This window comes from Schistocerca gregaria, chromosome 2, assembly GCF_023897955.1.
Source record: "Schistocerca gregaria isolate iqSchGreg1 chromosome 2, iqSchGreg1.2, whole genome shotgun sequence".
In the NCBI taxonomy this organism is placed as follows: domain Eukaryota; kingdom Metazoa; phylum Arthropoda; class Insecta; order Orthoptera; family Acrididae; genus Schistocerca; species Schistocerca gregaria.
The window spans coordinates 419,411,024-419,435,154 of record NC_064921.1 but is presented as its reverse complement, the minus strand read 5'-3'; the positions used below and the strand labels follow the sequence as shown (position 1 = coordinate 419,435,154).

Here is a 24,131-nt window from a genome sequence, read left to right as displayed (position 1 = left end):
GTTAAGACATCAGTTGGGTACATTTCAGTTTAAGACATGAGCTGCTGCAGGAGATACTATTCAGTTGACAACAGAGCTAAGTCTGAAAGCCTTTCTAGGATTTGTGAACTATGTACATAGTTCTTTGTCCTTTTTAGGCTAGAAAAAATTCTCACACCTGACATACTGACTTTAGGAATAGCCAAAATAAGTTTACAGCATTTAAAGATGTTGTACTGTGCTGTTCTTTTAACTTAATAGAACTCAATAAATCTCCAGCAATTTTATGGTTCATTTCGTCTTAAATACAGGATGTTACAAAAAGGAACGGCCAAACTAAAGGGAACGTTTCTCATACACAAATAAAGAAAAGATGTTATGTGGACATGTGTCCGGAAACGCTTTATTTACATGTTAGAGCTCATTTTAATTTCGTCAGTATGTACTGTACTTCCTCATTCCAACGTGATAAAATTGTAAATTTTCACAATCAACATTTGTGGGCTGACGAGAATCTGCACGCAATTGTGCAATCACATCATCAACACAGATTTTCTGAGAACGTTTGAGCAGGCGTTGTTGGTGATGTACTGATTGGGCCCCATGTTCTTCCACCTACGCTCAATGGGGCACGTTATCATGATTTCATACGGGGTACTCTACCTGTGCTGCTAGAATATGTGCCTTTACAAGTACGACACAACATACGGTTCATGCACGATGGAGCTACTGCACATTTCAGTCGAAGTGTTCCTATGCTTCTTAACAACAGATTCGGTGACCGATGGATTGGTAGAGGTGGACCAATACCATGGCCTCTACGCTCTCCTGACCTCAACCCTCTTGACTTTCATTTATGGGGGCATTTGAAAGCTCTTGTTTACGCAACCCCGGTACCAAATGTAGAGACTCTTCGTGCTCGTATTGTGGACAGCTGTGATACAATGCGCCATTCTCCAGGGCTGCATCAGCGCATCAGTGAATCCATGCGACGGAGGGTGGATGCATGTATCCTCACTAACGGGGTACATTTTGAACATTTCCTGTAACAAAGTGTTTGAAGTCACGCTGGTACGTTCTGTTGCTGTGTGTTTCCATTTCATGATTAATGTGATTTGAAGATAAGTAATAAAATGAGCTCTAACATGGAAAGTAAGCGTTTCCGGACACATGTCCACATAACATATTTTCTTTCTTTGTGTGTGAGGAATATTTCCTGAAAGTTTGGCCGTACCTTTTTGTAACACCCTGTATACATAACCACTACAGGTGAAATTAAAACTGATCCGTAACAGTCCTTTAGTGATTGAAACGCAAATTCAGGGAAAACTGTTTTATATTGATCAAAATTATGCACAATCAATCAAAATATCCACGGGTGTACTGCCGGTCTTTAGTGTCCAACGGGCACAATATTTCGACGATGAAACATGTCGCCATCATCAGGTGAACTGACGGACAGAGCTCCTGTGAACGTGCCGGCACAGAGATCCGTACGCTATGGCTGCTCAGGGGGAACTGGGTTCGGTCGCGGCGGCGGCCGATTTAAATACCCTCCGCCCGCTGCGCGCTCCCTCCGCCGTCCGCGCCCCGCGCCACGGTCGCGCGGTGGAACAGATTGCGACGGCGTCTGAGATGACGTCGGTGTGATGGCTCTGTCCGCCGTGGTCGTCACAACTATACGTTTGCTCGATTTACTCTTGATTAACCCAATCGCTGGTTCCCAAGCCTTGCTAAGATTATAGCCACAGTCACGGTTTATGAGGTCGTCATTGGTGCGAATTTCGATGGCCTCTCTAACAACGCTGTCCCAGTATCTCGACGTCTGTACCAGAATCCTCGTGCGGTCATACTCCATAGCGTGATTTTCCGACAAACCATGTTCAGCGACCGCCGACTTGCTCGGATACATCAGTCGAGTGTGCCTCTGGTGTTCACGGCATCGATCCTCGACGGTACGCATCGTCTGACCAATATACGACTTGCCCCATTGACACGGAATCTGGTACACGCCGGCCTTCCTCAAACCGAGGTCATCTTTGGCGCTCCCCACCAGTGCACGAGTTTTATTCGGAGGACAAAACACAGTTCCGACCCGGTGTTTCTTCAGAATGCGGGCGATTTTCCCCGAGAGTGCGTCTGTGTATGGAATAAATGCAGTTCCTACCTCCTCCCTCGTGACTTCATCCATCTTAATAGGTTGTGCTGCAGTGGTTGGGCGGAGATCATGTTGAATCTGCCACTCTGAGTACCCATTTTTTCGAAATACAGTTCTCAGATGTTCCAATTCCTGGGGTAGACTCTCTGCGTCAGAGATAGTGCGCGCCCTATGTACTAGAGTGTTAAGTACCCCATTCCTCTGTGAAGGGTGGTGGCAGTTGCCTGCGTGCAAATACAGATCAGTGTGCTTTGTCTTCCGATACACCCCATGACCTAGGGTGCCGTCAGCCCTTCTCTTGACCAAGACGTCAAGAAAAGGTAATTTACCCTCCGTTTCAGTCTCCATAGTGACTTTGATGTTGGGGTGTATGGAGTTTAGATGTGTAAGGAAGTCAAGGAGTTTATCCATACCATGTGGCCAGATGACGATCGTGTCGTCCACGTAACGGAAAAAGCAAGGAGGTTTCCATTTGGATGACGACAGGGCTTCCTCCTCGAAGTTCTCCATGTACAAATTCGCTACCACCGGTGAGAGTGGGCTATCCATGGCGACTCCCTCCGTTTGTTCATAGTATTCTCCATTAAAAAGAAAATACGTGGAAGTCAAGACGTGCCTAAAAAGTTCAGTGGTATTCTCGTCAAACTTCTGACTAATCAATTATAGCGACTCTATCAGGGGTACCCTCGTAAACAAGGAAACGACGTCAAAACTCACCATGATATCTGACTCAAACAACCTGAAGCTACGAAGGCGTTTAACAAAATCCACGGAATTACGGATGTGATGAGGGCATTTAGCTACATAAGGACTTAATATTCCCGTCAGGTATTTGGCCAACAAATATGTAGGTGCCCTGATGTTGCTGACAATGGGGCGTAATGGTACCCCTCTTTGTGAACCTTCGGGAGTCCATATAGTCTAGGCGGTACCGGACCTCGGGGTAACAATTTCTTAGCGTCACCCTCCGGTAAATCTGCGTGCTTGAGAAGAACCCTCGTCTTGTTCTCCACCTTCTTTGTAGGGTCAACGCTGATCTTCCGGTAGGAATCGTCATTTAGCTGGCTCTGCATCTTATCAGTGTAGTCCTTATGGGAGACAACAACTGTAGCATTGCCTTTGTCAGCCGGTAAGACAACAATTTCGGAGCGTTCCCTCAGATCACGAATGGCCGCTCTCTCTTTACTGCAGATATTTGACTTCATCGGCTTGGATTTCGTCAACGCACGACAAGTTTCACGACGTATTTCCTCTGCTGATTCTGGCGGAAGTCGAGCTGCAACCTGTTCGACAGCACTAACAATTTCTGCGACTGGAGTGAACTTGGGGGTGGGAGCGAAGTTGAGACCTTTCTGCAAAACCGAGACCGCATCATCAGTCAACACCATGCCACTCAAATTGATGACAGTCTTGCACGGAACCTGCAGAGATGGTTTGTCAAGGAGACGTGAGAACTTAGCTGTTTGACGTCCCGTAGCCTTCTTATGGGCAGAATCAGCTGAAACCCAGGTGACACCATCAATCCAATCCCAGGAAAAAGCGAACTGAAGTTTTTTACAGATCGAGACGCAAGATGTCATCAAGTGGTAGATACTTCTTTACTTCCTCATCTAGAGCTCTGGTTCCTTTGGTTTAACTTGGAAAGCAGGGAGACTAGAGTGAAAGAAAAAATCCACATACTTTGATGTTTGGTCCAGCTAGTGATAGCACTAAATTCAGTGGGTGAACGAAACAGTGAACGAACGTTGCAATAGGAAACGTAATTTCACCGTAGATTGAAATCCAATCAAATGACTAGCCATGACTGCAGGTCCATCATAACTCTTAGTCGTGAATCAGTTGTACCACAATGCGATATAGTTCCATAGCTGTTCTGTCTTCAGAGATGTTTATGAATTCGATGCATCTTTCATGACGTTCACTATCAGCTATGAGGTAATGAAAGACTGAGCCTCTGAGGAGTTACAACTGTTACATCTAGAATAACTGAGACAAAATTCGTTTCTCTTTTCCTCATTCTTATTTTATTCATGAGCATATTTGAAACACAGGCAATTTAGTCATTTTGTATTAGATTTGACACACTTGTAAACACGGAAGAATTTTCTAAATTATGTTTCAGTTTTTAGTGAAACTCAGTGAGTAGCTGAATGATTTCAAGGCAATCGCCTTTATTCAGAGACCCAGGCCTCAGAACGTAATCTCTTGCCTTGACAAGAAACTACGTAAACTAAGCGCATCGTTATGTCTCTTTTCTTTCGTACTGCAGTCTTCAATGTTGTAAATTACGAACTGCCTTGTGCTCATCCAACATACGACCAATTCTCGTCTTCCCGTATGTTTTCTTCATTCATAGTGGAGGGCAAATGGTTCGCAAACTGGTTGTGCTTCTTAATAGTTTGCGTGAACGTTAACCACGTCGCAGTATTCAACGCTATTCCAAACACCATATGCAAGACTTCACCTTAGTTGCGGTGATTAATTCAAGTGTAGGTCTACCGTTATGCCTTGTATTCGTCTTCTCTTGGAGACTACGCTTGGCAGAGTTGTGAAGAAGAACCCCACAGACAGCAAATTCACACAGGCGCCGTCGTGCTTGGATTCCCACGTCTTCTCTGCTCCGCACTACAACACGCACTACAATATCGTCAGCTGCTCACGGGCGTTGGTATATATCAACGGGGACAGGTGAAAATGTGTGCTCCGACCGGGACTCGAACCCGGGATCTCCTGCTTACCTGGCAGACGCTCTATCCATCTAAGCCACCGAGGGCACAGAGGATAGTGCGACTGCAGGGACTATCTCACGCACGCCTCCCGCGAGACTCACATTCTCATCTGGTACGTCCACACACTACATTCGTAGTCTCCCACCCCAACACACTCATTACTCGTGGAAGACGTTCTTACCAAGTCCCGTAAGAGTTCGAGGAATATGTGTGCATCCGCACTGAAGAAGAAGGTTCAATTGGTTCAAATGGCTCTGAGCACTATGGGACTTAATTTCTGAGGTCATCAGTCCCCTAGAACTCAGAACTACTTAAAACTACCGTATCGGTCGCGCGGTTCCAGACTGTAACGCCTAAAACCGCTCGGCCACTCCGGCCGGAAGGAAGAAGGTCATGGCCGGTACTGCTATAACTATATAGTTATATGGATATGGTGTTTGTTCTTTTATACGATTAAAGCAGTTTATAGCATTGAGGTAATATAAAACTATGTGTACAAACACGTTTCCCATAGCACTAAGAATAGAGTGCCGCAGTCGGCTGACTATGGGACTTAGCGATCGGGATGGTACGTAGTGCCTCTTTCTGCTAGTCCAGCCAGCTTCCTGGAAGTCCTGCGGCCGCTAGTACAGACCACTCTGATCGCTCAGACAACAGTGAGCATGTTGGTACCAAGTTCGCTAAGAATCGGGAGATATCGTGAGAGCTAACTCAAAAATACTGCATAAAGTCGAATTTGTCAACCCATGGTCTTAAACTTTAAGCTTTCCGTTAGTATCGAGGTTGTTCCTACACTGACGTGACAAATATAGTGGGATACCCCCTAATATCGTGCTGCACCTTTTGCCTGGCGTAGAGCAGCAGCTTGACGTCGTGTGAACTTAACTAGTCCTTGGAAGTCCCATGCTGCCTCTCTAGCCGTCCATAATAGCGAAATTGTTGCCTGTGTAGGATGTTGTGGACGAACTGGCCTTTATGTCCCATAAATGTGCGGTGGGTGGCCAAATCAGTCGCTCGAATTGCACAGAATGTTCTTCCAACCAAGTGAAACAATATATTGTCGTCCATAAACATTTCATAATTGTTTGGGGTCTTGAAGTCCATGAGTAGCTTCAGATCGTCTCCAAGCAGCCAAACGTAACCATTTAGGCTTGTCAGAAGTGTCATCTGGCACTCTTTCACAACAATGGTGTCTGCTAACACATGTCATTGAGTACTTATTAAATTATCACGATTTTGTATTATCAATTTAAGTAATAATTGAATAAAGGTGCTGGAAAATAGTAAAATGTTAATTTAATAAATGCAGAAGTATGACAAAATATGAGGTATTGGTGTATAATTTTTGAGGATATGAGGTTCTAACAAGTAGTTGCTCGATGAAAAATGTAAAAACCACAACGAATAAAGAAATAAAATACATACAGATTCATAGCTTTCAGAGATTATAGCTACAATGCAATGCTACTATGCGAGACATCGTATGTTGAAAGGCATGAAGCGTTTCAAAGTTGTTAATTTGGAGGTTCATTGTGGAAATGTCTATTCTCTGTGAAATATTAACTTCTTTAGCTTTAAAGTTATTGAAACATTATTGTTCCATTGGAAATGTCTCATTTTTATAAGGCCGCAAAGGTATTCAGATCTGCTTTAATACTTGTTTGTGAATTATTATAGATATTTGATGAGCTGTAAGAAGTCATCTTTCAGCTTGTCTGACACTCGCCATTTCTTGGAGCATTGTCTGTCCTCTTAAGCATCAAAATTCCCATGATGGGTTTTTATCCATTTCCGACCAGGGTGCTCCACGTGTCTGCACCTAATGTTCCCTGAATCAGCCGCGCAACGTCCACCTCCCACTGACTTGGAGCCAGGCAAGCAAGCAAGCAGGCAAATTCAGCTCTCCTCAGCAGCAGTACCTCTGTCAATGGCCGGAATAAAAACACATGAGAAATTTCATAGTTAGCCTGTGGGTGTGAACATGAATCCTCAAATAACTGTTGAAGCACATTATTCACAAATATTTTGCGTCAGTGTTTGAGCTGGCATTTTTGGTGACTTTTAGTTAGGATATCATGTTATTCCACCTAGTCTCAACACACGAACTTGCAATTCTGTTTCAGAGAACAGGCTGTTAACTACTGTAAAATGTGACTTTAACAATGTTTTGAAACATATACTTCATGGACGATGGAGATCCTTCTCATTTCAATGTTAATATCCATTGGCTTCTAAACAACAGAATGCATGACAGGTGGGCACAAAGGGGTGGACCAGTTCTTTGCATATGTCTTCTGAGCTCGTAAACCCACTGGACTTTTATTTATGGGGGGGGTCATTGAAAGTTCTCATACACAGAATCTCAATACAAGATGCACAGAGTCTGTACGCCTACACTATGGAAGGCTGCTAACCCATAAGTTTTACTCCAGAGGTACATCAGTGTACATCAATGTTGATACATGTATCAGTGCTAAAGGAGTGCACCTGTAGAGTTTCCTGTGTTTTCGTTGATTAAATACAGTGAGGATTTGGTAGAAAACGCGTTCTAGCATGGAAATAAAGCGTTCCTAGACATCTTTCTAAACAACATGTTTAAAGTTGAAAAACAAAGAAACTGTATTTTTGTTCTACTGATATTTGTTTATTTCGAATGGGTTTTTCAGCTTATGAAACCATCATCAGCAAACATATGACTAGCGCCCAAAAGAGACACTAGTCAGTAGGAAACCATATGTTAGGAACAAGGATGTTATCAACACGAACAGTATCTTTAGTTCTCACATTAGCCGAGGACTTTCAGTTTCAGCGCTCATCACTCGCTTCATGCGCCACACATTTTAAATTACAGTGATGTATTACAGTTTAAGAGAGATAATATCAAAAACAGTACATAACGAAAACGCGCAGTTTTATAGTATCAACATAATAAGGATGTAATGAAAAACAAAGTATGGCATGTGACAATTCTATTGTGATACAAGTTTGTGGAAACGAATGAGACCATTCAGTTTGAGGTCAGAGACTAAGTGACTGGTGCTTAAGAGTGGGGATGTGCTCAGCTGTAACAAATTATTGAGTAAAGGTGGAGGGTTTTGAACTAACTACTAATTTACTTTAAGTGCTTCTGATAGGTTAAGCATTCCCAATTGTTGGCTTTCTGTGTATGATCTACCTTCAGCATGTGTCAGTAAATGTGGTGTCTGAATTTATGTAATCTCCAGCTTCGTTCATGTTCCATCAGTTTATGCCTGACAGCCCCGTCTGGTTGACCAATATGTAGTTTTTTATGGACAGTAGAAATGGTTTTATAAACTCTACTATTATTTAATAAATATGTTTTATCCTCACTGTTGAATAACATTTACAATGAAGTTTTATTGTTGCCAGATCTGAGAAATTTGGCCAAATTGTTGGATGGCACTTCTAAATATGTGCTAGTAAACAACTTACTTTAGTTATAACTCTTACCACGTAAAAAGCATAAAGGTAGGAAAAGATTTTTCATATTTGTTTTTTGTGTAGAATGTTGTCAGGGCTGTTACTAGATGCAGTAAATTTAATTGTGCCTAATTTTCTTTGGAAACTCTCTCTTGACATTGGTGTGGATATGAACGATGCACAATGGGATATAAGACACCATATTTGTGGGTTACTGGATACCGATACGAACATGAAAGTGTTATAATGTCTGTTGTCGAAGGTTTTCTGTTAATTTTGAAACTATGTGTATTTTTAGTAATGTAAGAAGCTGATGAGTTTTTACCAAGCTCCATGGTGAACTGTATGTTTATCGTTGTGAGTCTAGATGTTGTAGGGTTCCGGGAATGCGCTGAGCTATCTGACTGTGACTGTTCACAGACACAGTACATTGTTTACATATGTAACCCACTAGTTAATGTTACACTGAGAGCTTCTTCACCTAGAAACAGTTTTTCTGAATGGTCTATAAAGACTTGTGATAAAAGAGGGCTGAAGGGAGATTACTTTACCAAGACATGTAACTGTTTGTACAGAGGTCCTAGAAGGTGAAAAATAATGTAGTTGTCAACATGTATGGGCAGTCAGCCTTATATCTTCTTTGACACCAGCTTTGTGTGCTAGTTCTGTCAGAACTGGTGTTTGAAAATAAACTTCTAACATAAATACATACCAATATTTTACTGTGTGGGATAGTGAGACCTTTAATTTTCTCAACAAGGTCCACTAAATTTATAGTTCCAAAGATGGATTTAAATTTCGTCGTGAAGAGTCATATACCTTACTTTGTTGTTCCTCACAGCCTTCAGTATTATATTCACAGACCTTTTTTTTTAAAAAAAATTGTTTGTATTCGTCATCAATTGTGTTAGATAGTACCTGTGTTCTAAACTGTTATTTAACACTATATTTACAATGTTTGTTGTACAACTTGAGTGCCAAGTATTCAACTCGACGTTTCTGACATAATGTGACGACTAAAGATCCGCGGGTGTTGATGACACCTTTGTTTCTAATGTTTGATTTCCAATGTACTAGTGTCTCTGTAAAATGCAGAAGAGAGAGCGGATGGATGGAAAGAATACATTGAAGGCCTCTATGAGGGGGAAGACTTGTCTGATGATGTGACAGAAGAAAAAACAGGACTAGACAGGGCAGAATAGAGGATTCACTATTAGAATCATCATTTGAAAGAGCTTTGCAAGACTTAAGATCGAATAATGCAGAAGAGACAGATAACATTTCATCAGAATTTTTAACATGGTTTTGAGAAGTGGCAACAAAATTACTATATACGTTGGTGTGTAGAATTTGTAAGTCTGGATATGTACCATCAGACTTTCGGAAAAACACCAGCCACACAAACCCGAAGATAGCAAGAGCGGATATGTGGAGAATTATTGCACAATCAGCTTAATTGCTCATATATCCAAGTTGCTGACAAGAATAGTATACAGAAGAATGGAAAAGAAAATTCAGAGTCTTTTAGATGACGATCATTCAAGGGAAGATAAAGATACCAGAGAGACAGTACTGAAGTTGCTGTTGATAAAGGAAGCCAGACTAAAGAAAAATCAAGACATGTTCCTGGGATTTGTTGACCTGGAAAAAGCGTTCGACGCTGTAAAATAGTGTCAGATGTTCAGAACCCTGAGAAAAATGAGGATAAGCTATAGGGAAAGAGGGGTAATGTACAATATGTGCAAGAGACAAGTGGGAAACAAGAAGAGTGGAAGACCAAGAACGAAGTGAGGGGGTTATTAATGGTGTAAAACAGTTCAGTCCATACATCGAAGAAGCAATGACGGAAGTGAAAGAAAGGTGGGATTGCAATTCAAGGTGAAATGATATCAATGAGAAGATTCACTGATGACATTGTCATCCTCAGTGAAAGTGAAGAAGAATTACAAGTTCTGCTGAATGGAATGAACAGTCTACTGAGCACAGAATAAGGACTGAGAATAAATGAAGAAAGACGAAATTAATGAGAAATAGACGAAATGAAAACAGCGAGAAACTTAACAGGATCGGCCATTATGAAGTAGACGAAGTTAACGCATTCTGCTACTTAGGCAGCAAAACAACCCAGGATGGACGGAGCAAGGAGGACATCAAAAGAAGACCAGTACTGGTAAAAAGGACACTACTGGTCAAGAGAAGTCTACTAGTTTAACGAAAAAAATTCTAAGAATGTACGTTTGGAGCACAGCATAGTAGATAATCGAAGGATCTGGGATGTGGTGCAACAGAAAAATGTTGAAAGTGGTTGGGCTGATGAGGTAAGGAAAGAGGGGGTTCTCCACAGAATCGACGGGGAAAGGAATATATACAAAAACTGTCAGGAAGAAGGGACAGGACGGTGTAACCTCCCAAAAGTAAAAATATTTATATAATTCACATTCAGTGTAACCTTCCAACAGTTTATTATTCTGTAATCTCGCAATAATAACGTGACTAACCTCCCAATGAAAATTGTGGCTCAGATATAACCCGTCAATAATCAATTGACTGTGAATTTAAACTGGCAAATTTTGGACGTCACGCAGTGCTGCGTAATGGCCCTGACGGATTATTCTGAACGAATTGAAAAATGTTACCTCAATGAAGTCGCCGGATAACGCGTATATATCTGCTCCTACAAGAAATTTTTCTGCCACAGCCCACTGCAATGCTGACCTCTAGATTTGTTAAGTACAAAAGGAAACAACTGATTTTTCTTTACGAGAATAGGGATGACCATGGATTGGAGAAATTAGTAAATTCTTTCAATTCAGATGAATGATTGTCAAAAGTTACTTTTATAAGAAAGATTATTATTTAGATGGGACTTGATATAACAATAGTAAAAATTTAGTTGTAACAAATTAGATATGAGCGCACCTGTTTTTACGTTATACTACATCGCTGAGGCACGACCGCCCCAACCGGCCGACTGCGAGGTACCACTACTACTGCCGACACTGCTCCTACTGCAGCTGACACTGCTCTCTGGTCTGCGGTTCTACACTCCTGGAAAGTGAAATAAGAACACCGTGAATTCATTGTCCCAGGAAGGGGAAACTTTATTGACACATTCCTGGGGTCAGATACATCACATGATCACACTGACAGAACCACAGGCACATAGACACAGGCAACAGAGCATGCACAATGTCGGCACTAGTACAGTGTATATCCACCTTTCGCAGCAATGCAGGCTGCTATTCTCCCATGGAGACGATCGTAGAGATGCTGGATGTAGTCCTGTGGAACGGCTTGCCATGCCATTTCCACCTGGCGCCTCAGTTGGACCAGCGTTCGTGCTGGACGTGCAGACCACGTGAGACGACGCTTCATCCAGTCCTAAACATGCTCAATGTGGGACAGATCCGGAGATCTTGCTGGCCAGGGTAGTTGACTTACACCTTCTAGAGCACGTTGGGTGGCACGGGATACATGCGGACGTGCATTGTCCTGTTGGAACAGCAAGTTCCCTTGCCGGTCTAGGAATGGTAGAACGATGGGTTCGATGACGGTTTGGATGTACCGTCCACTATTCAGTGTCCCATCGACGATCACCAGAGGTGTACGGCCAGTGTAGGAGATCGCTCCCCACACCATGATGCCGGGTGTTGGCCCTGTGTGCCTCGGTAGTATGCAGTCCTGATTGTGGCGCTCACCTGCACGGCGCCAAACACGCATACGACCATCATTGGCACCAAGGCAGAAGCGACTCTCATCGCTGAAGACGACACGTCTCCATTCGTCCCTCCATTCACGCCTGTCGCGACACCACTGGAGGCGGGTTGCACGATGTTGGGGCGTGAGCGGAAGACGGCCTAACGGTGTGCGGGACCGTAGCCCAGCTTCATGGAGACGGTTGCGAATGGTCCTCGCCGATACCCCAGGAGCAACAGTGTCCCTAATTTGCTGGGAAGTGGCGGTGCGGTCCCCTACGGCACTGCGTAGGATCCTACGGTCTTGGCGTGCATCCGTGCGTCGCTGCGGTCCGGTCCCAGGTCGACGGGCACGTGCACCTTCCGCCGACCACTGGCGACTACATCGATGTACTGTGGAGACCTCACGCCCCACGTGTTGAGCAATTCGGCGGTACGTCCACCCGGCCTCCCGCATGCCCACTATACGCCCTCGCTCAAAGTCCGTCAACTGGACATACGGGTCACGTCCACGCTGTCGCGGCATGCTACCAGTGTTAAAGACTGCGATGGAGCTCCGTATGCCATGGCAAACTGGCTGACACTGACGGCGGCGGTGCACAAATGCTGCGCAGCTAGCACCATTCGACGGCCAACACCGCGGTTCCTGGTGTGTCCGCTGTGCCGTGCGTGTGATCATTGCTTGTACAGCCCTCTCGCAGTGTCCGGAGCAAGTATGGTGGGTCTGACACACCGGTGTCAATGTGTTCTTTTTTCCATTTCCAGGAGTGTATTATAGCTTACATATCGCAGGCAGCGCATGAGCAATCCACCGAAATTACATATGCTCGAGTGCGCTAGCAATAAATTCCTTAGTCATAGACCTCTTACAACGGTAGGACATCGGTTAAGACACAATGAAATAACTTCCATGGTCCTAGAGTGAGCTCAGAGGGTAAAACCTGTAGAGGAAGTAGGTTGTAAGTACTACTGTGAGATGATGGGGTTAGGACTGGAGAGGAATTCGTGGCAGGCCGCATAAAACCTGTTACAAGGCTGATGATTCAGGAAAAAAAGAAAAAAAAAAGAGTGCCACTCATGGACGCTAAGTACTTGTTTGCAGACAATGGTCTAGTAATGGAAAAACCTGTTGGAAGCAAACAAATAGCACGTAAGAAAAAACAATTTGATTGTTTTTAACCTTAAATAGAGAATTTCTCTACCAAGAATTGACGGAAGAATTCATAAATCTGACCACACATCATAATTTGACCGTCCATGGTTCAAACGACTCTGAGCACTATGGGACTTAACTTCGAAGGTCATCAGTCCCCTAGAACTTAGAACGACTTAAACCTAACTAACCTAATATATCAGTGATTAAAAAAATATTTATGTTACCTACTCTACTCTCGACGACCAGAACATTCTGCCTTTGGCATTAAATCAGTGCCATATGTCTGAGCGTTGAATTATCTGTTGGCTACCTGTAGGCTAGTGGGTTTGAGGACTGGAGACGGATTCACACAAGCCTTCCGTCTGTCAGTACCTCTCCTCATTCCCCAGCGAACAACAGCTCCCTTTAGAACCCAACAAGATTTCTAGCCTCCAACTCGAAAGAGCCAAATCATCTGGAACAAATCTCCCAACTAGTTACACGTCCTACCTTTTCGATTGGATATGTGAGAAGGTGATATTTGTGGAACCTGTGAATCAATGTAGCATTTTTAGATAGCTCTGCTTAAGAGAGTAATGCCTACAGAACACTGAGTTCTCGTTTAAAGGTCCATTGTTGCATGCTGTTACTGAAAAAATACCTTTGATTAACAACAAGATATTTACTTTTGTATTCTTGTTTGTTTTCAGTCTTCATTCTGCATCAAACATGAGTTGTGCTGAACCTGAAAGTCCGCCCTTTCCTTATTGGGTCAACAAGCAGTTCATAGAGTCTGTGCTGAATAATGGAAATGAGGGGACCGCGCTGACGGTGAAAATATTCGAATTTGACTCTGCCTCCAAGCGGGGCATGAACTTCTCAAGCGACGTGATCAGAATTGTCGCGGCTGTCAGACCTGGAGAATCCGACGCCTATGAAAAGAGGAGCTTCGTACTGAAGTACTTGGAGATAGATTGGGAAAGGGAAGACGTCCCAAAGGACTTCCAGACGGAAACAATTGCGCTGGATGAAGTGATGCCACAGGTACATAAACTGCTGAGGAGTGTGGAGGGCGAGGCGTTCCGGCCTGTGGCGCCGCTCTGCCATGTGGCAGGCAGTACGCCCTTCCCGTTCCTCGCCATTGAGGACCTCTCGCCGGCGGGCTTCAGCACGGCGGATGCTGCACTCCCTCTGGACTACGAGCAGTGCGCAGCTGTGGTGCACGCCTACGCCCGCCTGCACGCCGCCTCGGCGAGAGTCCTCAAGGACCGGCCACACTACAAAACGCTCTTTGAACCAAAGAATACCATGAATGAGGGTCTGCAGGAGTACTACAGGCAGTTCTCCGACCATCTCTTCAAAGCCGTGGCCCGGCAGCTTAGAGCTCACAGTGGGTTCGAAAGCTACGCTGAAAAGTATGAACGGCTTGCAGAAAAATTCACAAACGACTTCTTCAGCTACTGGAGGTCAACGGAAATAAGGCTGCCAGTTATTCTGCACGGCGACTGTTGGAAGTACAACTACATGTTTGCAAATGTGGATGGAAATAATATAGATGTTAGGCTCATAGATTTTCAGGTAAGTGGATTTCCTTTCCGTGTAACAGTCTGAGTTCGTTTTCTTTCTGTTCTTCCTATACTTCATCTTCTCCCCATGTTTTCTTTCCCTTCCTTCTGTCCCAGTTTTACTGATTTCTTATTTTTTTCTGCCTTGCAAGTGTTATAAGGTTATAACTCTCTGCTCAAAGTTTTATTTCTGTTATTTTGGATTTATTGATATTTTTTCCTTGTTGGTCATTTTCATATTCATGTACCTCACGCTACTGTTATCGTTTTTGTTCAGAAATCAAGAAATATTTATTTTGTTTGCCCATTCTCATTCATTTGAACGAGGTGTTCAATGAAGGTTAACGTTCCCTTAGACTTATGTTCTGGTATCTTCTGTACACTTCGGTCGCTCTGAATACTTCCCGCTTTCCAACCATCTATAATTTGTATTGCACACAATATTTTCCATATCATCATCTTTCCGAAGTCTCTGTCCTGTCCAGAATATAGTTCATAGTTAAGAATTCACTTGTATATAAACATTGTGGTCTTATCATTCTAGTATAGTGATTTGGAGCACTCTCTTGTTTGTACATGTTTTCTGCTTCTTCCTTTGAAGAAGTGGTCATGGCGGACTTTTAGAAATAAGTCTCCACGTGAGCTGGGTATAGGGCAGTGGTGTGACATCTCAGGAATATTGTGCAATCGTTGGTGACTCAGTTTAGTCAACCGGCACCATGTTTCTGTTTACAGAACAAGTCAGTGTCCAGGATGGTGGCTGTTCCGACAAGCAGATGCGGTCTGTGTCACCTCTATAGGAAAGGGAACACTTTGGTCAACAAGTGGTCGTATGAAGAAGTAAACCGTAGTATCAGATTTTAAGACTGGAACATAAACCATAGTATCAGATTTTGATGGTTTAGTTACTAAGACTCGCTAAACATGTAGCTGTGGTTTACATTTCTGACATCTGAATTTACTTACTACGTAACGATAACGGTTATCTTCGCAACTCCTACCTCCAGTCCTTAGGACTGATAACATTTGAATTCCTGTTTCAATGAAGACTATGAGGTGTTTATGTAAATTTAAGAATCTTAATTCCAGACTGCTTAAAAAAGTCAGAAAAATTATTTTTAAGGAAGAATATGTTAGAAACGGTCTTATCACAAATTATGCAAAGATGGAAACAGGTGATCAGCAATCTAGAACGGGAGAAGTAGAAATTTTAAAGCCAGGATACTTTGGTAACACACTGAAATTAATTGCCTTTGTAAGGAGAGAGGTGACAAGATAGTTAAATGTGTTGCTGGTTAAAACTTGAGGTGAGCTACACGAGCGCATTTGGGAGAAAGCGAACAGCTAGGTTGATGATATATTGTAGAAAGGCTTCATTAAAAGGAAACTGAAAGGATAAGATGTTGCTAAAATTCGGTAAAATCGCAGTTAAAGCAGGGAGAGTATAATAAATCACAAACTTTTAACTACTATCCAAGAGACACAAATCAGAAGGACACTGTGTTTAAAGAAGAAGAAAATATACTTTTAACCATAGATTTTTGCAGCACGAGCAGACGCGCGGCGTACTTTGCACACATGCAACCAGTAGCTTTCTTCCTCTTAAACAACGCAGTAGCATCAGATCCCAGTCAGACACTTTTTCGATTACTAATTATCTCATAAACAACTGCCTCATTGTGGGATTCTGATGATAGCTCGAAATGTGGAGAGTTTTTCTTGCACGTATGGTAAATTTTTTCAATTTTTTCAACTATCTCGCTGTTTATTTTATATTACTGCTGCCCACTTGCACATACATACATAACTGTGTTAGTTGAAGCAATAATGAAGGAATAGGTACGGGCTCACAATTGTAAAACAACAACTGATCGGCACAAGAACAACCTCACATGTAGTTGGCGCACTTTATGCATAGACGTGCTCGCTGGAAGGTTGAATCAAGCATGGAAAAAAAAAAAAAAAACCGAGCCACTGTTTGATAGTTTCACAAGAGAATGCAAGGATGACAATCATTGTTGCTAAACTGGCGGTTGACTTATCAAAACTTAATCGTAACAAAGTAGGGCTTGTACGGCACAATTTGTGCAAGGGCATGGAAATTTAATTAAGTAAATGGGACAATGGTAGAAAATATCAGAAAAGTAATAAAGACAGAATACAATAAAATCCGATAATTAGGATGGAGGGAACACCATAGTGGTTAAGGAAAATGAATGCATCAGGGAAACATTAGAATTTTTTGATAACAACGCCATTACTGAAATATCTAGAGTTAACTAATTGGTGAGTTTGTAAATCAGCCTATCAGACTAATCGTTACAAATTAACAAGGTTACTAAACAGGTTTTTTTAGAAGCAATAAACTACTCAGTGTGTAACAATATCGCCTTCGTTAACGAAATTAAAGATAAGCCGACCATTGATTCCTCCCAAATAGCCTCCCATCATATTAAAAACTGGTATTCTAAAATTCCATAGATGTCAAAATTATTAAATATAATTTACTCAAGCATAAAAAGGTCCATATTGGAAACGACTGAATTCTTAGAGCTGCTGGGCTTGTCACTGATTCAACTATTTCCTGCTTAACACCCCAAAAAGTGGAAAGGCTATGGTATCCAGAATTTTGGTTGGACATATTTATTAGCAGTTTAGAAGAGAACGTTTTTAAATGTGAAAATTCTTTGATGCAAACGTTAGCATATTTTAAATGTTCTGTAGACGACACGTCATTTCTTATAGAATGCCCTGAGGATGACGTCGATACAATAGTTAATTCAATGGGTGCCATGAGAAAATCATCTTTACTGTGAAGCTCGAAATTAATAATCATATTCAGGTTTTGTACCTAGAGATAATGAGGCAAAACAAACGGTGTGCGAGCAGCAACAGATATGATTCCTAATGAATCATGTCACTTGCGAATTAATAAAAATGCTGCATTTAGAAGTTTAGTAGACAGAGAATTTAGTGTACCAAGGGGTGTAGCAGATAGACCGAATGAGTGAAACATCATAAACAGATAGCAGAAAACAATGGGTACGATGTAAGTATCGTGAATCACCACAGCGAAACAGAAAACAGAAAAAGTAACTATTGAAGGATAAAAAGATCGCTACTGTTCCATATTTTGGAGAAATCTCATAAAAATTGAGGTATATATATTCAACCATGAGCATTCCAAGCGAACAATCCAGTCCGATAAAGAGGTCGCTACAGACAAAAGTAAATTAGAACAAGTGGGAGAATATGAAATATGGTGTGCATCTTGTAACACGAGGTACACAAAACAGAAAGGATCATTTTCAGTGAAGTGTAAAGAGCACACAGATGCTTCCAAACTGGCCTTTTATGCAATTTGGATGAAAATGCTATGACATGAAGCAACCATCTGGGTGCGCTTAAATGCATCTACATGGATACTCTGCAAATCACATTTAAGTGCCTGACAGAGGGCTCATCGAACGACCTTCACAATTCTCTATCATTCCAACCTGATATAGCATGCGGAAAGAACGAACACCTATATCTTCCCGTACGAGCTCTGATGTCCTTATTTTATCGTGGTGATCGTTTCTCCCTATGAAGGCCGGCGTCAGCAAAATATTTTCGCATTCGGAGGAGAAAGTTGGTGATTAGAATTTCGTGAGAAGATTCCATCGCAACCAAAAACGCCTTTTTTTAATGATGTCCATCCCAAATCCTGTATCATTTCAGTGGCACTCTCTCCAATATTTCGCGATAATACAAAACGTGCTGCCCTTGTTTAAACTTTTTCGATGTACTCCGTCAGTCCTGCCTGGCAAAGATCCCACACTGCGCAGCCGTATTCTAAAACAGTAGCGACAAGCGTAGTGTAGGCAGCCTCCTTAGTAGATCTGTTACATTTCCTAAGTGCCCTGCCAGTAAAATGGTGTTTGGTTAGCATTCCCCACAACATTTTCTATTCAGGTATCTTTCCTAAATCGTTTTGCACTTTGTTTAGATCTTCTAATGACTATTAATCGATAAACGACAGCGTCATCTGCAAAAAACCTAAGACGGCTGCTCAGATTGTCTTCCAAATCGTTTATATAGATAAGGAACAGCAAAGGGCCTGTAACACTACCTTAGGGAACACCAGAAATCACTTCTGCTTTACTCGATGACTCCTGTAACACTACATTGGGGAACGGCAAATATCACTACCGTTTTACTCGATGACTTTCCGTCAATTACTACGAACTGAGACCTCTTTGACAGCAAATGACAAATCAAGTCACGTAAGTGAGAAGATATTCCATGAGCATGCAATTTCACTACAAGCCGCTTGTGCGGTACAGTGTCAAAAGCTTTCCGGAAGCCCAGAAATACGAAATCGATCTGAAATCCCTTGTCGATTGCATTCAACACTTCATGCGAAGAAAGAGGTAGTTGTGTTTCACAAGAACGATTTTTTCTAAACCCATGTTGACTGCATGTCAATAGGCCGTTTTCTTCCATGTAATTCATAATGTTCGAACACAATATATGTTCTAAAATCCTGCTGCAAATCGGAGTTAACGATATGGGCCTGTAATTTAGTGGATTACTCCTACTACCTTCCATGAATATTGGTGTGACCTGTGCAACTTTCCAGTTTATGGGTACGGATCTATCGTCGAGCGAACGGTTGTATACGATTGTTAAGTATGGAGCTAATGCATCAGCATACTCCTAAAGTAACTTAATTGGTATACAGTTTCGACCAGAAGACTTGCTTTTATTAAGTGATTTAAGTTGCTTCACTACCCCGAAGATATTTACTTCTACGTTACTCATGTTGACAGGTGCTCTTGGTTCGAATTCTGGAATATATCCTTCGTCTTCTTTTGTGAAGGCATTCCGGAAGGCTGTGTTTAGTAACTCTGCTTTCGCAGCGTTGTCTTCCATAGTATCTCCATTGCTATCGCGCAGAGAAGACATTGATTGTTTCTTGCCGCTAATATACTTCACATACGACCAAAACCTCTTTAGATTTCCTGCCAGGTTTACAGACAAAGTTTTGTTGTGGAAACTGTTATACGCATCTCACATTGAAGTCCGCGCTAAATGTAGAGCTTCTGTAAAAGATCGCCAATATTGGGGATTTTGCGTCTCTTTAAATTTGGCGTTTTTGTTTCGTTGTTTCTGCAAGTGTTCTGATCCGTTCTGTGTACCAAGGAGGATCAGCTCCGTCGATTGTTAATTTATTTGGTATAAATCTATCAGTTGCTGCTACAATATCTTCGAATTCAAGCCACATCTGTTCTACACTTATATTATTAATTTGGAAGGAGTGGAGATAGTCTCTCAGGAAGGCGTCAGGTGAATTTTTATCAGCTTTTTTGAATAGGTATATTTTTCGTTAATATTTGGATTATTCTGGTGTTACAATATTCAGTCTCGCTACGACAACCCTGTGTTCACTAATTCCTGTATCCATTTTGATGCTCATTATTAACTCCGGATTATTTGTTGCAAAGAGGTCAAGTGTGTTTTCACAACGATGTTTCATTCGTACCTCCAGAATTAAACATGTATTTTCACCAACATATCGAGGGTAAATTAAAGTCACCACCAACTATAATCGCATGAGTTGGGTACGTGTTTGAAATCAAACTCAAGTTTTCCTTTAACCTTTCAGCAACTGCATCATCTGAATTGGGAGGTCGGTAAAAGGATCCAATTATTATTTTATACCGGTTTCCGACAATGACCTCTTCCCATACGAACTCACAGGAACTATCTACTTCAATTTCGCGCCAAGATAAACTACTAATCGCAAAAAGCACTCCACCGCCAACCGTGTTTAGTCTATCCTTTCGGAACACCGTTAGGTTCTTCGCAAAAATTTCTGCTCAGCTTATCTCCGGCTTTAGCCAACTATCAGTACCTATAACGACTTGAGCATCAGTGCTTTCTATTAGCGCTTGGAGCTCTGGTACTTTCCCAACACAGCTACTACAATTTACAACTGTTATACCAATGGTTCCTGTATTTACGCTCTTCCTGTGTTCAGCCTGCACCCTTTGTGACTGAAGCCCTTCTTGTGTTTTTCCGAGAACCCTCTAACTTAAAAAACCGTCCAATCCACGCCACACAGGCCCTGCTATCCTTGTAGCCACCTCCTGCGTATAGTGGACCTATTCAGTGAAACCAGAAACCCATCCACCCTTTGGCGCAAGTCGAGGAATCTGCAGCCTATACGGTCGACGGTCGTAGAACCGTCTTAGCCACTGATTCAGTCCATCCACTCGGCTCTGTACCAGAGGTCCGCTATCGGTCCTATCGACTATGCTGCAAATGGTCAGCTCTGATTTCATCTTTCAAGCAAGACTGGCAGCCTTCACCACTTCTGTTAGCCGCTCGAAACCAGAGAGAATCTTTTCTGATCCAAAGTGACACACCATTGGTACCGAAGTGTGCTACCACTGGCAGTTCGCTGCACCCTATGCTCTTCATGGCATCCGGGAGGACCCGTTACACTTCTGGAATAACTCCACCCGATATGCACACGGAGTGCACATTGGTTTTCTTTCCCTTCTTGGTAGCCATGTCCCTATGAGGCCTCATAACGCTCCTAACGTTGGACCTCCCAACTATCAATAATGCCACCCTCTGTGATTGCCCGGATCTTCCAGGCTGAGAGGTTTCCTCTGAAACAGGACAGGCTACAGCATCTGGCTCAGCGACAGTGTCAGCCACAGACAGCATCTGGAACCTGTTTGTCAGACAAACCGGGGAAGCCTTAAGTGCGGCCGCCTGGGAAGTCTTTCGCCGCCTGCTACCCCCCGGGGCGACCTCCCACTCGACCACAGGTGAGGGGTCAGCCTCAGTGAGAGGAGTAACTGGGCTGGCCACGGGTAAGTAGCGATCGGAGGACTCTGACGTGCTGGACGTCCTTTGGATCCCCACGGATGGACCACAACAGTGGAGCCCATTAACTGCAGCCTCAAGCTGTGTAACCGAAGTCTGAAGCTGAGAGCGAAGTGATGCCAATTCGGCTCGCATCCACACACAACAATCGCAGTCCATGCCTATACCAAAGACCGTGCAAAACTAAACTGTGCAAATAAACGGACTGTCGGCAAGTGCTGCGCAGACGTACTGCAGAACCTGGCGAAACTCAGGAACTGTGTCTAATAAATTAGATCAAAATTAAAACAATTGCAGTCCTCGGTCGCGAAAATGAAGTCTTTTTGACCTAGGTTTCGGCCACTTCTAAGAGTGTCTTCATCAGAACCAAAACATTTGAAACTGGCAGGTCACGTATAAAATAACTATGAAGCGATAACGATATAGTCACAAAATATTAAAACAGAACATATACACTCCTGGAAATTGAAATAAGAACACCGTGAATTCATTGTCCCAGGAAGGGGAAACTTTATTGACACATTCCTGGGGTCAGATACATCACATGATCACACTGACAGAACCACAGGCACATAGACACAGGCAACAGAGCATGCACAATGTCGGCACTAGTACAGTGTATATCCACCTTTCGCAGCAATGCAGGCTGCTATTCTCCCGTGGAGACGATCGTAGAGATGCTGGATGTAGTCCTGTGGAACGGCTTGCCATGCCATTTCCACCTGGCGCCTCAGTTGGACCAGCGTTCGTGCTGGACGTGCACACCGCGTGAGACGACGCTTCATCCAGTCCCAAACATGCTCAATGGGGGACAGATCCGGAGATCCTGCTGGCCAGGGTAGTTGACTTACACCTTCTAGAGCACGTTGGGTGGCACGGGATACATGCGGACGTGCATTGTCCTGTTGGAACAGCACGTTCCCTTGCCGGTCTAGGAATGGTAGAACAATGGGTTCGATGACGGTTTGGATGTACCGTGCACTGTTCAGTGTCCCCTCGACGATCACCAGAGGTGTACGGCCAGTGTAGGAGATCGCTCCCCACACCATGATGCCGGGTGTTGGCCCTGTGTGCCTCGGTCGTATGCAGTCCTGATTGTGGCGCTCACCTGCACGGCCCCAAACACGCATACGACCATCATCGGCACCAAGGCAGAAGCGACTCTCATCGCTGAAGACGACACGTCTCCATTCGTCCCTCCATTCACGCCTGTCGCGACACCACTGGAGGCGGGTTGCACGATGTTGGGGCGTGAGCGGAAGACGGCCTAACGGTGTGCGAGACCGTAGCCCAGCTTCATGGAGACGGTTGCGAATGGTCCTCGCCGATACCCCAGGAGCAACAGTGTCCCTAATTTGCTGGGAAGTGGCGGTGCTGTCCCCTACGGCACTGCGTAGGATCCTACGGTCTTGGCGTGCATCCGTGCGTCGCTGCGGTCCGGTCCCAGGTCGACGGGCACGTGCACCTTCCGCCGACCACTGGCGACTACATCGATGTACTGTGGAGACCTCACGCCCCACGTGTTGAGCAATTCGGCGGTACGTCCACCCGGCCTCCCGCATGCCCACTATACGCCCTCGCTCAAAGTCCGTCAACTGCACATACGGTTCACGTCCACGCTGCAGTGTTAAAGACTGCGATGGAGCTCCGTATGCCACGGCAAACTGGCTGACACTGACGGCGGCGGTGCACAAATGCTGCGCAGCTAGCGCCATTCGACGGCCAACACCGCGGTTCCTGGTGTGTCCGCTGTGCCGTGCGTGTGATCATTGCTTGTACAGCCCTCTCGCAGTGTCCGGAGCAAGTATGGTGGGTCTGACACACCGGTGTCAATGTGTTCTTTTTTCCATTTCCAGGAGTGTAGAAGCAGGCCACTAAGGGCTGCACCACACGTCGAGCTGCGGTAGCATCAGACTGAGGCGCCCGCGCGAGCAATTGCTGAACACTATACCAAAAGTGCCACCTAGCAGCCGCAAATACAAACCGGCTATTTAACATTACGAATATGCACAGGTGAAATGTGTAATACATGAAGGAAGAGGCAATATTTTACCTGTCAGCAGCAGGCATGGTAACAATTTGTCTACATAAAAGCTTAGAAGTACAGTTTAAAGGGTGAAAAACGCCATTACCGAATTACAAAAGGAGCTGAATAACTCAGCGAATAGAAAAACGGTATAACATGTAATTAATATAAACCATTTAGTGAACAATTACTCATGAATCGACGTAGATAGAAAAAATATTTCTGTAACTGTACGATGGAACACGACATAAAATATCAAGTAACGGCTTTATACCGCTGAAGAAGCTTTTATAACGTAATTGTAGCTGTTCATTAAGAATGAGGCCATCATTTCGAGAAATATGTTTGAAAATTTCTAATTCTTCGAGAATATCTAATCTAAGTCCTTCTTTTCAGTGTGCAAAATGTATATATCGTGCACAATTTTAGGTGCGTGACCTTTAATTAGAAGGTGGTCAGCGAAAGGCGAATTTTGGGTGTTAGTAAAATTGTTTCATATAAGATTTTCTTTATATCTGACTGTA

The 24,131-nt window shown here is 43.4% G+C and overlaps 1 protein-coding gene and 1 non-coding gene across 2 annotated transcripts in view; one reads left to right on the top strand and one right to left on the bottom strand.

The window, feature by feature from the left end:
* The window catches only part of LOC126336171 (uncharacterized), a 48,824-nt gene that overhangs the window by 434 nt on the left and 24,259 nt on the right, over positions 1-24,131 (top strand). Inside the window, exon 2 of the mRNA XM_049999668.1 lies at positions 13,848-14,715. Coding sequence (XP_049855625.1) covers positions 13,867-14,715 — 849 coding nt within the window. The 5' untranslated portion in view covers positions 13,848-13,866. The remainder of the gene's footprint in view (positions 1-13,847; positions 14,716-24,131) is intronic.
* Trnat-ggu (transfer RNA threonine (anticodon GGU)) lies at positions 4,837-4,911 on the bottom strand. Its single transcript has one exon. It is a non-coding gene; the product is annotated as a tRNA-Thr (tRNA).